Here is a 16,375-nt window from a genome sequence, read left to right on the forward strand (position 1 = left end):
GACTGCAACGGGTATCTGAACGGGGTGAGGGGGCAGTCTTGGGGATTGAGCCCTCAACCTGTGGGATCTGATATTGTTTCCAGGTAGATAGTGTAGGAATGGAATTGAAGGACGCCTAACTGATGTTTGCTGCAGAATTGATTGCTTGATTGCTGGTGATGAGAAAATTCCCGCATATTTGGGGATCACAAGGAGTCTTTTGTATTAACTGTTGTCGTGTTGTTGTGTGAGATAGTTTGCAAATTTCTGTAGCCTTACATATCTGGGAGCCGGATTGCTAGCTAAAAGGCACATACCCCTTTGACTTTGCCAGGTATCACTCACAGGCTGCCAAAAGCAGTTGTCCTAGTCTACAATTCTAACAGCAATAGATAAAGAGTTCTTTTGGCTCCACATGCTCACAAACACTTTATACGGTCATTTTAATTTTTGTCAATCTGATGGCTGTAAAATAGTATCTCACCCTAGGTATAAATATACATTTCCTTTATTAGTCTGGTAGAACATCATTTAATATTTAATAGGATCCTCATAAGAGAAAATCATTTAGGTTTTTTCTTCTCCTGCCTTGGCCTCTAAACATGCTGGGATTACAGGTGTGAGGCACTGCACCTGGCCTTACCTATGCATTTAAAAGGATATTTGTTAGATCTTATCCAGCATTTCTATACCTGTAGTGAAAGTTTTTTCTACCTACTTAACCATAATCTAATGCTGCAAAGATGAGTTGTTAAGGTAATTCCTAAAACTGAGTATTTGTGATGATCTCACCTTGGGGATATGAGAGAGAAAAAACATAAAGTACTTGAGTGTTGGGGATTTTCTCTCAGTAAAATGAGTAAAAGTAACATTTTAAATAGGAATAACATTTGAACTGTTAGAGGTGAACTGTTTACAGGCATGAGTCATTTTTCTGTTGTACAGCATATTCTTTTCAATCAACAGCTCTTTATATAATTCCAGACACACATCTTTTGTCATTTATATGTGTTACAAACATCTCCTATTTGTAGCCTGTCTTTTCACTTGCTTTATGGTCTCTTTCGATGTAGAAAAATTTACATTAATTTTTAGGTAGTTAAATTATCAATCTTTTCCTTAAGTATTGACACCTTTCATCTTGTTTAGACAATCTATCCTTACCTCCAGGATCTTAAAGATATTTTTCTATATTGTCTTCTAAAGTTTTAAAGTTTAATTTTTTATATTTAGGTCTTTAATCCACCTGAAATTGACTTTTAAAAATAGTATTAAGTACAGGTTAAAATTTTTTTTTTTTTTTTTTTGAGACGGAGTCTCGCTCTGTCGCCCAAGCTGGAGTGCAGTGGCTTGATCTCAGCACATGGCAAGCTCCGCCTCCAGGGTTCACGCCATTCTCCTGCCTCAGCCTCCTGAGTAGCTGGGACTACTGGTGCCCGCCACCACACCTGGCTAATTTTTTGTATTTTTAGTAGAGACGGGATTTCACCATGTTAGCCAGGATGGTCTCAATCTCCTGACCTCGTGATCCGCCCGCCTTGGCCTGCCAAAGTGCTGGGATTACAGGTGTGAGCCACCGCGCCCGGCCCTTTCCTTTTTTTTTTTGGAGACAGAGTCTTGCTCTGTCGCCCAGGCTGGAGTGCAATGGCGCCATCTCAGCTCACTGCAGCTTCCGCCTCCCGGGTTCAAGTGATTCCCCTGCCTCAGCCCCCCCAGTAGCTGGGATTCCAAGCACCTGCCACCAAACCCGGCTAATTTTTGTAGTTTTAGTAGAGATGGGGTTTCGCCATGTTGGCCAGGCTGGTCTCGAACTCCTGACCACAGATGATCCATCTACCTCGGCCTCCTAAAGTGCTGCGATTATAGCCATGAGCCACTGCGCACAGCCAGAGGTTCAATTTTCTTTCTTTTCAAATGAATAACCAGTTGTCCTATCATTGTTTATTGAAGAGCTTATCCTTTGCCCACTGATATGCAATGCTAACTGCCATAAACCAAGTATCCAGTAAGCATCGGGGTGTTTCTAGTCTCTATTATGCTTATTCCCTGTGCCGACACAACCGTATCCACAGCAGCACCAGCAACTGCTCACATGCCTTCTCTGATTTTCATATCTTTCTGTTTTCAGTCCCTGATTTCCCATCCCTTCTTGTGAGTTTACCTATGCACGTATATATGTATGTACGTCTGTATGTATTTACAATTTTTTTGAGACAGGGTCTCACTCTGTTGCCCAGAACTGGAGTACAGTGGCAGGATCATGGCTCACTGCAGCCACTTCTTGGGCTCAAGTGATCCTCCTGTCTCAGCCTCCCAAGTAGCTGGAGCTACAGATGCGCACCACCACACCCAGCTAATTTTCACATTTTTTTTTTGCAGATGAGAGTCTCACCATGTTACCCAGGCTGGTCTCAAACTCCTCGCCTCAAGTGATCCTCTTGTCTTGGCCTCCCAAAGTGCTGGGATTACAGGTGTGATCCATTGCACCTGGCCTTACCTATGCATTTAAAAGCATATTTGTTAGATGTTATCCAGCATTTCCATACCTGTAGTGACAGATTTTTCTGTCTACCTACTTAACCATAATCTAATGCTGGAAAGATAAGTTGTTTAGGTAATTTCTAAAATCAAATGTTTGTGATCATCTCACCGTGGCAACATGAGAGAGAAAAAACATAAAGTACTTGAATATTGGGGGATTTTCTCTTGGTAAAATAAAAGTAACATTTAAATTAGTTAATTAATTTTTGAGACAGAGTCTCACTCTGTAGCCCATGCTAGAGTGCAGTGGTGCGATCTTGGCTCACTGCAACCTCTGCCTCCCGGGTTCAAGCGATTATCCTGCCTCAGCCTCCCAAGTAGCTGGGATTACAGGCATCCGCCACCATGCCCAGCTAATTTTTTGAATTTTTAGTAGAGATGGGGTTTTGCCATGTTGGCCAGGCTGGTGTTGACCTCCTGACCTCAGGTAATCCACCCGTGTCAGCCTCCCAAAGTGCTGGATTACAGGTGTGAGCCACTGCACCCTGTCTTATTTTATTTTTTGAGACAGAGTCTCGTTTATTCACCCAGGCTGTAGTACAGTGGCACAATCTCAGTTCATTGCAACCTCCACCTCCTATGTTCAAGCAATTCTCCTACCTCAGCCTCCTGAGTAGCTGGGACTACAGGCATGCACCACGCCTGCCTGATTTTTTTGTATTTTTAGTAGAGATGAGGTTTCACCACGTTGGTCAGGCTGGTCTTGAACTCCTGACCTCAAGCGATCTGCCCACCTCGGCCTCCCAAAGTGCCGGGACTATAGGCATGAGCCACTTTGCCTGGCCAGTAAAAGTAACATTTTTTTTTCAGATGGAGTTTCGCTCATTTTGCCCAGACTGGAGTGCAGTGGTGCAATCTCGGCTCACTGCAACCTCTACCTCCTGGGTTCAAGCTATTCTCCTGCCTCAGCCTCCTGAATAGCTGGGATTACAGGCATGTGCCACCACATCCGGCTTTTTTTTTTTTTTTTTTTCCGAGGTGAAGTTTCACTCTTGTTGCCCAGGTTTGGAATGCAATGGCACAATCTCGGCTCACCACAACTTCCGCCTCCCAGGTTCAAGAGATTCTCTTGCCTCACCCTCCATAGTAGTTGGGATTACAGGCATGTGCCACCACACCTGGCTAATTTTGTATTATTAGTAGAGACAGGGTTTCTCCATGTTTGTCAGGCTGGTCTCGAACTCCTGACTTCAGGTGATCCACCCGCCATGGCCTCCCAATGTGCTGGGATTACAGGTGTGAGCCACTGCACCCGGCCAAGGCTAATTTTTTTTTTTTTTTTTTTGGTATTTTTAGTAGAGACAGGGCTTCACCACGTTTGTCAGGCTAGTTGTGAACTCCTGACCTCAGGTGATCCACCCGCCTTGGCCTCCCAAAGTGCTGGGATTATAGGCATGAGCCATCGTGCCTGGCCAAAGTAACGTTTTAAATAGCAATAACGTTTGAATTTTTTTTTTTTTTTTTGGTTCACACTTCACATTAGGTATGGTCACAGTGGCTCATGCCTGTAATCCCAGCACTTTGGGAGGCCGAGTTAGGTGGATCTCTTGATTTCAGGAGTTCGAGTCCAGCCTGGGCAACATGGTAAAACCCTGTCTCTATTTTAAAAATACAAAAAATTAACAGGGTGTGGTGGCAAGCACCTGTAGTCCCAGCTACTCAGGAGCCTGAGGTGGGAGGATTGCTTGAACCTAAGAGGCAGAAGTTGCAGTGAGCCAAGGTGGCATCACTCTACTGCAGCCTGGGTGACAGAGCCCTCATCTAAAAACAAACAAAACACCAAACAAACAAAAGAACTTCATATTAAACAGAAAATCATTTTGTACGGATCAGTGAAACCTGACCAAAACAATGCTATGATTTCCAAAGTAGAATAAATCAGCTGAGCTAAACCCAATTAGACTCTGATAACTAAGAAGAACTGAGTCACAGGAGTAATAAAGCTAGTGAGATTCAAAAAAACCTCTTCCTTCTCATGATACATCCTTGTGAGGGAGAGATTGGTGAGCAATGAAAAATGTTTCCATTCTGATGGACACTTGTGGTGGCAAAGCACTATAAGCATCAGCACCATGGGCATAAATTGTAAAACTTGTCTCAGAGTTGTTAAGATAATTAAATGTTAATATTTGCAAAGAAATCTAAACAGTGTCTGGCATGCAGTGACTGTGGTATTGTATGAGTACTTGTCAAGTAAAAAAATAAGGGATGGAATTGCAACCATATCCCTTAGATTGCGGGTCCCCAACCCCAGGGCCGTGGGTTAGTACCAGTTCGTGGCCTGTTAGGAACCCGGCTGCACAGCAGGAGGTGAGTGGGGTATGCGGGGAGCGAGCATTACCACCTGAGCTCTGTCTCCCGTGAGATCAGCGGCAGCAGTAACAATTCTTATAGGAGGTCAGGCACGGTGACTCACATCCGTAATCCCAGCACTTTGGGAGGCCGAGGTGGGTGGATCACCTGAGGCCAGGAGTTCAAGACCAGCCTGGCCAACATGGCAAAATCCCCGTCTCTACTAAAAATACAAAAATTAGCTGGTCGTGATAGCACATGCCTGTAGTTCCAGCTGCTTAAGAGGCTGAGGCAGGAGAATCACTTGAACCCAAGAGGCGGAGGTTGCAGAGAACCGAGATTGCGCCACTGACTCCAGTCTGGGTGACAGAGCGAGACTTGTCTCAAACAAACAAACAAACAAACAAACAACCAAACAAACAAAATTCTCATCGGAGTGTGAACCCTGTTGTGAACTGCAAGTGCGAGGGATTGCGGGCTCCTTATGAGAACCTGATGATCTAAGGTGGAACAGTTTCATCCCCAAACCAACCCCAACCCACCCGGGGTTTTGCCATGTTGGCCAGGCTGGTTCTGAACTCCTGGCCTCCGGTGATACGCCAGCCTCAGCCTCCCAAAGTGCTGGGATTACAGGTATAAGCCACCACGCCTGGCCTTCCCCTACTATTTTCATTCCTCTGCAAAATCTCAACCTCTTTCCTTGTTTTCAAAAAAGAACGTTAAGACCGGGTGCAGTGGCTCAGCCTGTAATCCCAGCACTTTGGGTGATGGAGGTAGGAGGATTGCTTGAAGCCAGGAGTTTGAGACCAGCCTGGGCAACATAGTGAGACCTCACCTCTGAAATAAATAAACAATTAATTAAAACAATAGAAAGAATATTTACTAGCCTTTATTTTCAAAAATATAAACTCACTATAAGAATTAAGCACATTCCTTTTGTGGACCATTTGGATTAAATCCTCTGTGGGCAGAGATCACTTTTTATATTTTTCTTGTTCCCCCAATAAGCCTACCACAATACCAATACTCAGATATTTCATGGAACATGTAACAAACCAAACACACTGGACATACTTGAGATAAAATAAAAATCTAAACTAAAAGTTACATGTATTAATTTATTTCCTTATTTTCATGTAGCATCCTGTTAAGATGCCCTTAGAAGCTCTTCTCATACTTTAATTGCATGTTTGAATTCGGCCTACATTTGTTCCATGAACAAAACAGTATATTGCAACTTGTAAAATGAAAAAGGTAAAACAAAAATAATGAAATATTGTAAAATGAAGAAGGCTCTGACAAAATTTTAAGAACTCATCAGTTCTTAAATAAGGATGCTTTTGTCATTCTTTGAGAAATGCAACTCCATATTATATTTAGTTTATTTGGAATAGCTATGTCCTTAACTGATAGTCAATACTCAAACATCACCAAATTATTAAATTTTTTAATTAAAAATTTTTAAAAATTATATTTGCATATATGAAGATAAGTAAGACACTGGACAAATTATAGAGTCTCAGGCTTATGTGGAATTATGACTGCTCTCAACAATTACTGAAATTCCCTTTCAAAGCAAATCTTCACATAAACCTATGTTTGACTATGTAGTAGAATGAAGACAGCCACCAATCTGGCATTTTCCAAACATCACACGAGTACTACATGTAATGCTTCAAAGTAACTGTTTTCCTCTAAAATTTCACTAAACAACCTCAGGCAGTAAAATAAAACAAAACATTAAGAGTTCCCAGTGGTCATCCTAAGAATTAGACAGATTTCTTTGATTTTTTCTTCTCTGCTTCTTCCTTTTCCTTTTCTATTTCAGTTACGTATAATTCAACTTCTTTTGCACTAAACATCTGAAAAGAGAAAAAAATTTAAAGATCAAATGTCAATTATACAAATAATATCTAAATATTTACAATATGAAGAATTCCAATATTTAATAAATTTATATTTTCTATGTATAACTTTATATTTTGTAACTTCAAATATACAATGAAGCATTTTAAAAGTCTAAGAGCAATAACAATTACGGGCAAAGCCAGATCTCTGACATTTCTACTATCACTGTGCTAAAAAAGAAAGTGGGGCAAAAAGCGATACTGCATTATATTCCTATATGTGCATGTAGCTCCAAAAACATTTTAATGCGAGGCTTAATTTTATTCATGAACAAAGACTCATTTAACTCTCCAAACTGCACCCTACTGTGTGATTCTCTGATAGGGTTTAATGATTTGATCAGTTTATAGAATAGCCAAATGAGATGGGAAAAGATAATTTACGCTACTTTATGTCCTGTAAGTAGAAAGCAAAAAAGGTTTTATTTTTGTAAGAATTTGCAGTGTAGTTTGATTTTCTGTTGTACTGTTCACAAGTAGATCCAAGGTTACATGCTTGTGGCTATAAGACAGCAATTATTGGCCAGGCCTGGTGGCTTATGCCTGTAATCCCAGCACTTTGGGAGGCCAAGTTGGGCGGATCACTTGAGGTCAGGGGTTCGACACCAGGTTGCCAATTTCTTTTTTTTTTTTTTTTTTTTTTTGAGACGGAGTCTCGCTGTGTCGCCCAGGCTGGAGTGCAGTGGCCGGATCTCAGCTCACTGCAAGCTCTGCCTCCCGGGTTTTTACGCCATTCTCCTGCCTCAGCCTCCCGAGTAGCCGGGACTACAGGCGCCCGCCACCTCGCCCGGCTAGTTTTTTGTATTTTTTAGTAGAGACGGGGTTTCACCGTGTTAGCCAGGATGGTCTCGAACTCCTGACCTCGTGATCCGCCTGTCTCGGCCTCCCAAAGTGCTGGGATTACAGGCTTGAGCCACCGCGCCCGGCCAGGTTGCCAATTTCTTTGTCTTTTTTTTTTTCAGACAGGGTCTCTCCCTGTCGCCCAGGCTGGACTGCAGTGATGTGATTGCAACCTCTGCCTGTCGGGTTCAAGCGATTCTCCCACCTCAGTCTCCTGAGTAGCTGGGAGTACAGGTGTGTGTCACCACTCTTGGCTAATTTTTGTATTTTTAGTAGATAGATTTGCATTTTCAGTACAGACGGGGTTTTGCCATGTTGACCAGGCTGGTCTTGAACTCCTGACCTCAAATGATCTGCCCGCCTCAGCCTCCCAAAGTGCTGGGATTATAGGCCTGAGCCACCACGCCTGGCCAAGACAGCAATTATTAACTTCAGTGAATACAAAAATCTAAATGTAATGATCTTAATACCAAAAAGAGGTATCTATTAAATTGATAAATGATCAACTTCATGGAAAGGCAAGTTTTCAAAGATGTTGGAGATGTGAAGGATTTTAGTAATTAGTCCATCACTAGAATTTATATATAAGAAAATGTAGATTCACAAAGCTGAATTATATTTGACCAAAGGTTAAAGAAGGATTAAAGATTAGGTCTCTGATTCTTATTTCAACTCCAGAACTCTTTCCATCTCACCTATAAAGATGTGTGTCAGAAAATCTGTATTTGTCAATAATCTACATAAAATATGTTAATTGAACGTTTTATGAAATGAACGTTTATGAAATGAATTTACCCATCAAGCAATTACTGGGAGTTCCATGGGTTCTGAAAGTAAAGTGGAAGAATATAATTCTTACCTGCTATTAAGGAGTTCACAGTTTAGTGGAAAAAAACTGGCATATAAATAGATCATTACAATAAAAACCTGAATAAAGTGGTGTGGTATTACTTGGGGAAGAACTAATTTCCTCCTTTGAAAAAGCATCTTTCATTTTATTTTTCCTTTTTGAGACAGGGTCTTGCTCTGTTGCCTGATGCTGAAGTACAGCGGCATGATCACAGCTCACTGCAACCTCTGCCGCCCGGGCTCAAGCGATCCTACTGCCTCAGCAGCTGGAGTAGCTGGGGCTACAGGTGTGAACCACCACGCCTGGCTAACTTTTGTATTTTTCATAGAGACAGGGTTTCGCCATGTTGCCCAGGCTGGTCTCAAACTCCTGGGCTCAATCAATTTGCCTGTCTCGGCCTCCCAGAGTGCTGGGATTACAGGCACGAGCCACTGCACCTAGCCTGAAAAAGCCTTTTCAAAAAATTATTTTTCATTTTTTGAGTATATAGTAGGTATATATATTATGGGGTACATGAGATATTTTGATACAGGCATGCGATGCATAATAACCACATCATGGAGAATGGGGTATCTATCCCCTCAAGCATTTATCCTTTGTGTTACAAACAATCTGATTATACTCTTTTAGTTATCTTCAAATGTACAATTAAATTGTTATTGACTATAGTTACCCTGTTGTGCTATCAAATACTAGGTCTTATAAATTCTATTTTTTTGTACCTATTAACCATCCCCACCTGCCCCTGCCCCCCACTACCCTTTCCAGCCTCTAGTAACCATCCTTCTACTCTGTATCTCCATGAGTTCAATTGTTTTGATTTTTAGATTCCACAAATGAGTGAAAACATGCAATGTCTTTCTGTGCCTGCCTTATTTAACATAATGATCTCCACTTCCATCCATGTTATTGCAAATGACAGGATCTCATTATTTTTTTGTGGCAGAACAGTACTTCATTGTGTATAAGTACCACATTGTCTTCATACGTTCATCTGTTGATGGACCCTAAGGTTGCTTCCAAATCTTGGCTATTGTGAACAGTTCTGCAATTAGCATGGGAGTGCAGCTATTTCTTCAATATACCGATTTCCTTTCTTTTGGGTATATACCCAGTAGTGGATTGCTGGACCACATGGTACTTTTATTTTATGTTTTTTGAGGAATCTCCAAACTATTATTCTTCATAGTGGTTGTGCTAATTTACATTCCCACCAACAGTGTATGAGGGATCCCTTTTCTCCACATCCTTGCCAGCATTTGCTATAGCTTGTCTATTAGATATAAGCCATTTTAACTGGGGTGAGATGATATTTTATTGTAGTTTTGATTTGCATTTCTCTGATGATCAATGATGTTTATCACCTTTTTTTTTTTTGGAGATGGGGTCTTGCTCTGTTGCCCAGGATGGAGTACAGTGACACAACTGTGGCTCACTGCAGCCTCGACCTCCCAGGTTCAAGTGATCCTCCCACCTCAGCGTCCCAAGTAGCTGGGAGCACAGGAGCACGCCACCACACCAGGCTAATTTTTAAATTATTATATTTATAGAGACAAGGTCTCATTGTGTTGTCCAGGCTGGTCTGAAACTCCTAGGCTCAAGGGATCCTCCCGCCTTGGCCTCCCAAAGTGCTGGGATTACAAGCAAGAGCTCAGCCCAAGGACCTTTTTATATGCCTGTTTGCCATTTGCATGTCTTCTTTTGAGAAAAGTCTATTCAAATCCTTTGCCCATTTTTTGATCAGATTATTGTTTTTTCTCTTATAGAGTTGTTTGAGCTCTTTATACATTCTGGTTATTAAAGCCTTGTCAGAGGGTAAACTTGCAAATATTTTCTCCCATTCTGTGGGCTATCACCTCACTTTGTTGATTGTTTGCTTTGCTGTGCAGAAGTTCTTTAACTTGATGTGATCCTATTTGTCCATTTTTGCTTTGGTTGCTTGTGTTTGTAGGGTACTACCCAAGAATTTTTTGCCCAGACCAGTGTCCTGGGGATTTTCTCCAATGTTTTCTTGTAGTGGTTTTATAGATTGAGGTCACAGGCTTAAGTCTTTAATCCATTCTTATTTGATTTTTGTATATGGTGAGAGATAGGGGTCTAGTTTCATTCTTCTGCATATAGATATCCAGTTTTCCCAGCACCCTTTATTGAAGAGACTTTTTCCCAGTGTATGTTCTTAGCACCTCTGTCGAAAATGAGTTCACTATAGATACGTAGATTTGTTTCTGGGATCTCTATTTTGTTTAATTAATCTATGTGTCTGTCTTTATGCCAGAACCATGCTGTTCTGGATACCATAGCTCTGTAGCATAATTTGAAGTCAGGCAATATGATTTCTTCAGTTTTGTGCTTTTTGCTTAGGGCAGCTTTGAGCTTTAGCTCTTCTGGGTCTTTTGAGGTTCTATATAGATTTTATTTTATTTTTTATATTTCTGTGAAGAATATCATTGGTATTTTGGTAGGGATTGCATTGAATCTGTAGATTACTTTGGGTAGTATGGACATTTTAAAAACATTGATTCTTTCAATCCATGAACATGGAACACCTATTTTTTTTTTTTTGGTGTCCTTTCTTTTTTGATGTGTGTACTTATAGCTATAAACCTCCTTCTTAGTAATGGTTTCACTGTATTCCATATGTTTTGATACGTTAGGTTTTCATTATCATTTGTTTCAAGAAAATGTTCAATTTTCTTCTTAATTTCTTCATTGACTCACTGGTCATTCAGGAGCATATTGTTTAATTTCCATGTATTTGTATAGTTTCCAAAATTCCTCTAGTTATTGATTTCTAGTTTTTTTTCCCCACTGTGGTCAGAGAAGATGCTTGATATTATTTCAATTTTTTAAATATTTTAAGGCTTATTTTGTGACCTAAATATGGTCTGTCCTTGAAAATGATCCATGTGCTGAGGAGAAGAATGCATATTCTGCAGCTGTTGGATGAAATGCTCTGTGAGTATCTATTAGATACATTTGGTCTACAGTGCGGTTTAAGGCTGATGTTTCTGTGCTGATTTTCTGTCTGGAAGATCTGTTCAGTGCTGAAAATGGGGTGTTGAAGTCTCTAGCTATTATTGTATTGGAATCTATCTGTCTTTTTAGCTCTAATAATGTTTACTTTATGTATCTAGGTTCTACAGTGTTGGGTGCACATATATTTAAGACTGTTATATCTTCTTGCTGAACTGACCCCTTTATCATTATATAGTGACTTTCTTTGTCTCTTCTTATAGTTTTTGTCTTGAAATCTATTTTTTCTGATATAAGTATAGCGACTCTGACTCTTTTTTGGTTTCCATTGGCATGAAATATCTTTTTCCATCTCTTTATTTTCAGTCTATGGTTATCTTTATAGGTGAAGTATGTTTTTCATAGTCAACAGATCATTGGGTCTTTTTTTTTTTTTTTAAATCCATTCAGTCGTTCTATATCTTTTGATTGGAGAGTTTAGTTCACTTACATTCAATGTTATTATTGATAAATAAGGACTTATCCTCCTGCCTCAGTCTCCCAAAATGCTGGCATTCCAGGTGTGAGCCACTGCTCAGATCTCACTTTTTTTGAAGCAGCATCTTACTCTGTCGCCCAGGCCAGAGTGCAGTGGTGTGATCTCAGCTCACTGTGACCTCTGTCACCCTAGCTCAAGCGATTCTCCTGCCTCAGCTCCCTGAGTAGCTGGGACTACAGGTGCACACCACCACACCCAGCTAATTTTTTGTATTTTTAGTAGAGATGGGTTTTTACCACATTGGCCAGGCTAATCTCAAACTGCTGACCTCAGGTGATCTGCCTGCCTTGGCCTCCCAAAGTGGGATTACAGGCATGAACCACCCTGCCCAGCCTGGTCCATCTTTTCATGGAAGAATCCTGGCATCAAATGAGATAATGTTTAAAGTTCTACCTTTCTACTGATTCCTGGCCCCAAGTAGGTGTTTATATCCAACTTCCTAGGCTAGGGAAGACAAGTATCCTTCTCCAGGGCAGTTTAGTTCAAATGTTTACCTCTGGCTTTCAGTGTACTTTTCATTTTTGGTCCCTGGGGATTTTCTTTTAGTTCTTGCAGAAGCTCAGTTATGTCTTTAAAGAACTAGTTATATTTCATCTAGGATTGTCCTGGTGTTTTACAGCAGAAGAGTTTTTATATTACCTAATCCAGCATAATGCCAGAAACTGAAGTTGTAGAAGTCTACTTATATAGCTTAAGTCAAACTATTTCCTGTCAAAGTGTTAAAATTTCAGCTCATAGTCAGTGATTTAAGAAGTACATTTGTAAAATTAAGAGATTTCATGTTTTTCATATTTAGTAAATACTATTTACTTCTTAGTAACTTAGATACAACTGGAATTGCCAAGGACAGGTCAGAGAATAACTAGGAAACCAGTCCACCGCTAAAATCAGCTTAAGAAGAAGGATCAAAAAATAAAGGTTTATACTACTCAGTACATTTCTTATATCTTATGTGTTTTTCTAATTTAATAATACAGTACTCATCATAACCATATGTGGAAAGGCTATTAATCCACAGATAAGAAAACAGAAACAGAGAAGTAATTTGTTTATACTGGGAAATGGTAGAGCTAGAATTTGAACTAGGGTAGCTCTAGAGCCTCACTTTTTTTTTTTTTTTTTGTGACAGAGTCTCACTGTGTTGCCCAGGCTGGAGTGCAGTGGCGTGATCTTGGCTCACTGCAACTTCTGCCTCCCAGGTTCAAGTGATTCTCCTGCCTCAGCCTCCCAAGTAGCTGGGACTACAGGTGCCCGCCAACACACTCAGCTAATTTGTGTGTGTGTGTGTGTATTTTTAGCAGAGATGGGGTTTCACTATGTTGGTCAGGCTGATCTTGAACTCCTGACCTCGAGATCCACCCACATCAGTGTCCCAAAGTGCTGGGCTTATAGGCATGAGCCACCATGCCCAGCCATAGCTCCACTTTTGATCACTTCACTGAACTGTATCCCACACAAAGATTTATCAAAATTGAGAATGCAATAGGATTTATAATATTTTCATGTGGAATCTATCAAAGTTATTCAAGATCCACAAATTAAAACTCTGTAAAGAAACATAATTGAGACGATTTCTATGTATGTCGAAATTTGGCAAAATTGGTTTAAAACCAGATGCAAGTCTATTTTAAAATAATTTTCAGTTAAGCAATTTCAGACTCTGAAGACATTGAAAAACTTCCTAGAGAATACATTATGGTTGATTACCCAAACATCCATTCTATACCATTGCTTAGCATTTAGCCAACCAGCAAACAGAATCTTCTGGAGACTGTTCTGAGGATGTCTTCAGTCTTCCAATCAGATTAAAGGCAGGGACTTACATTCCAAAGTTAGGGAAGTTCTCCCTCTCCCATAAGAGATTAACAGGAAAATAAATCATTCTGATTGCCTCTGGTGGTCATGAGAGGAATCAACCTTAGTAGAACAAACTAACTTTAGGATGAAGCCAATATTGAAAATTGCAGAGTGGAGGGACAGGACAAATCTAGATCCAAGAGGACATCATCGTGTTGTTAAACACACTATGTCTGGAGCAGGTGTATACTTTCATCTGTGAAATAAAACGATTTCTTGTTGTTTAAGTCACTATGAGTTGGAGTTTTTTTGTTTTGTTTTAACTTGTAGACAAAAGCGTTTGTTCTAACACATTAACCTCTGCTTACTTTAATTTGTCCTCAGGTCAATGGGAACTAATTTTTTTCCAATGAGAATTTTCAATTTTCAGTAGAAACTATTTTCAAATGTCTGCCTAAAACAACTTTTATTTATTTATTTATTTATTTTATTTAGATGGAGTTTTGCTCTTGTTGCCCAGGCCGGAGTGCAATGGCACGATCTCGGCTCACTGCAACATCTGTCTCCTGGTTCAAGCAATTCTCTTGCCTCAGCCTCCTGAATAGCTGAAATTACAGGCACCCACGACCACGCCCGGCTAATGTTTAGTATTTTTAGTAGAGATAGGGTTTTACCATGATGGCCAGGCTGGTCTCGAACTCCTGACCTCAGGTGATCCACCCGCCTCGGACCCCCAAAGTACTGGGATTACAGGCATGAGCCACTGTGCCCGGCCGCCAAAAACAACTTCTAACAGATTTTCGAAAACCAGGTGAGAAGGAATAGAGGAAGGAGAAAGTGCTTAATATTACTACTGACAAACTCACTTCTCTTCATATTTTGGTGGCCTAACATTACAGTGAAAGGTAAATTTTTTGTTTAATAGTTGTAGAAAATGACAAGCTTTACATAACATTCTTTACATTCTTTAAAAATTTTAATCTAAGGTAAAAAGACACAGTAGCTGCTTTAAGCCAGAATAAATGACTAAAACTGACTACACATTGATATTCTCTGTTTATGAATACACATACAGGCATACCTTGGAAAAATTGTGGGTTTGGTTCGGGACCACAGCAGTAAGGCAAATATTGAGTCACATGAATGTTTTGGTTTCCCAGTGCATATTAAAGTTATGTTTACACTATACCGTAGTCTATTAAGTGTGCAATAGCATTATGTCCAAAAAAATCAACATATCTTAATTTAAAAATACTTTATTGCTAAAAAATGCTAACAATCATGTAAGGCTCCAGCAAGTAGTAATCTTTTCGCTGGTGGGGTCTTGTCTTGATGATGATGGTGCTGACTCATCAAGGTAGTTAGTGGTTGCTGAAGGTTGAAGTGGCTGTGGCAATTTCCTAAAATAAGACAACAATGAAGTTTGCCACATCGATAGACTCTTCCTTTCACAAAAAATTTCTTTGTAGCATGAGATGCTGTTTGACAGCATTTTACTCACAACTGAACTTTTCAAAACTGGAGTCAATCTTCTCAAACCAAGTCACTGCTTTAGCAACTGAGTTTATATAATACTCTAAATTTTTTGTTGTTATTTCAACAATGTTTATAGCATCATAACCAGGAGTAGATTTCATCCAAGAAACCACATTCTTTTCTAATCTTTAAGAAGCAACTTATCATCTGTTTTATCACGAGATTGCACCAATTCAGTTGCATATTCAGGCTCCACTTCTAATTTTAGTTCTCTAGCTATTTGTACCACATCTGCAGTGACTTCCTCCACTAAAGTCTTGAACTCCTGAAAGTCATCCATGAGGGTTGGAATCAACTTATTCTAAACTCCTGTTAATGTTGATATTTTTGTTTTTTTAATTTTTTTTTTTTTTGGTTTGTTTTAGTTTTTTTTTTCTTGCTCTGTCACCCAGGCTGGAGTACAATGGTACAATCTTGGCTCACTGCAAACTCTGCCTCCAGGGTTCAAGCGATTATCCTGCCTTAGCCTCCTGAGTAGCTGAGATTACAGATGCCCACTACCATGACTGGCTAATTTTTGTATTTCTAGTAGAGATAGGGTTTCACCATGTTGGTCAGGCTGGTCTTGAACTCCTGACCTCAAGCAATCCACCCACCTCAGTCTCCCAAAGTGCTGGGATTACAGGCATGAGCCACTGTGCCGGGACTTTTTTTGTTGTTGTTTTTTTGAGACAGAGTCTCACTCTGTCAGCCAGACTGAAGTGCAGTGGCACGATCTTGGCTCACTGCAACCACCACCTCCTGAGTTCAAGCAGTTCTCCTGCCTCAGTCTCCTGTGTAGCTGGGATTACAGATTCCCCCCACGACATAGCTAATTTTTGTATTTGTGGTAGAGACGAGGTTTCATCATGTTGGCCAGGCTGGTCTTGAACTCCTGATCTCAAGTGATCTGCCCGCCTCAGCCTCCCAAAGTGCTGGGATTACAGGCATCAGCTACTGTGCCCAGCCAATGTTGGTAGAGACCCAGTCTAACTATGTTGCCTGGGCTGATCTCAAACCTCTAGCCTCTAGCAATCCTTCTGCCTTGGCCTCCCAAAGTGTTGAGAGTACACGTGTGAGCCACTATGCCTGGCCATATTCCTTAAATAATAAGACTTGAAAGTCAAAATTATTCCTTGATCC

The 16,375-nt window shown here is 40.4% G+C and overlaps 1 protein-coding gene across 1 annotated transcript in view; it reads right to left on the minus strand.

The window, feature by feature from the left end:
- Positions 1 to 6,245: 6,245 nt before the first annotated feature.
- PSMA8 (proteasome 20S subunit alpha 8) overlaps positions 6,246 to 16,375 on the minus strand; it is a 56,081-nt gene continuing 45,951 nt past the window's right edge. Inside the window, exon 7 of the mRNA XM_045378174.3 lies at positions 6,246 to 6,674. Coding sequence (XP_045234109.1) covers positions 6,582 to 6,674 — 93 coding nt within the window. The 3' untranslated portion in view covers positions 6,246 to 6,581. The remainder of the gene's footprint in view (positions 6,675 to 16,375) is intronic.

This window comes from Macaca fascicularis, chromosome 18 (genome assembly GCF_037993035.2).
Source record: "Macaca fascicularis isolate 582-1 chromosome 18, T2T-MFA8v1.1".
Classification (NCBI taxonomy): Eukaryota; Metazoa; Chordata; class Mammalia; order Primates; family Cercopithecidae; genus Macaca; species Macaca fascicularis.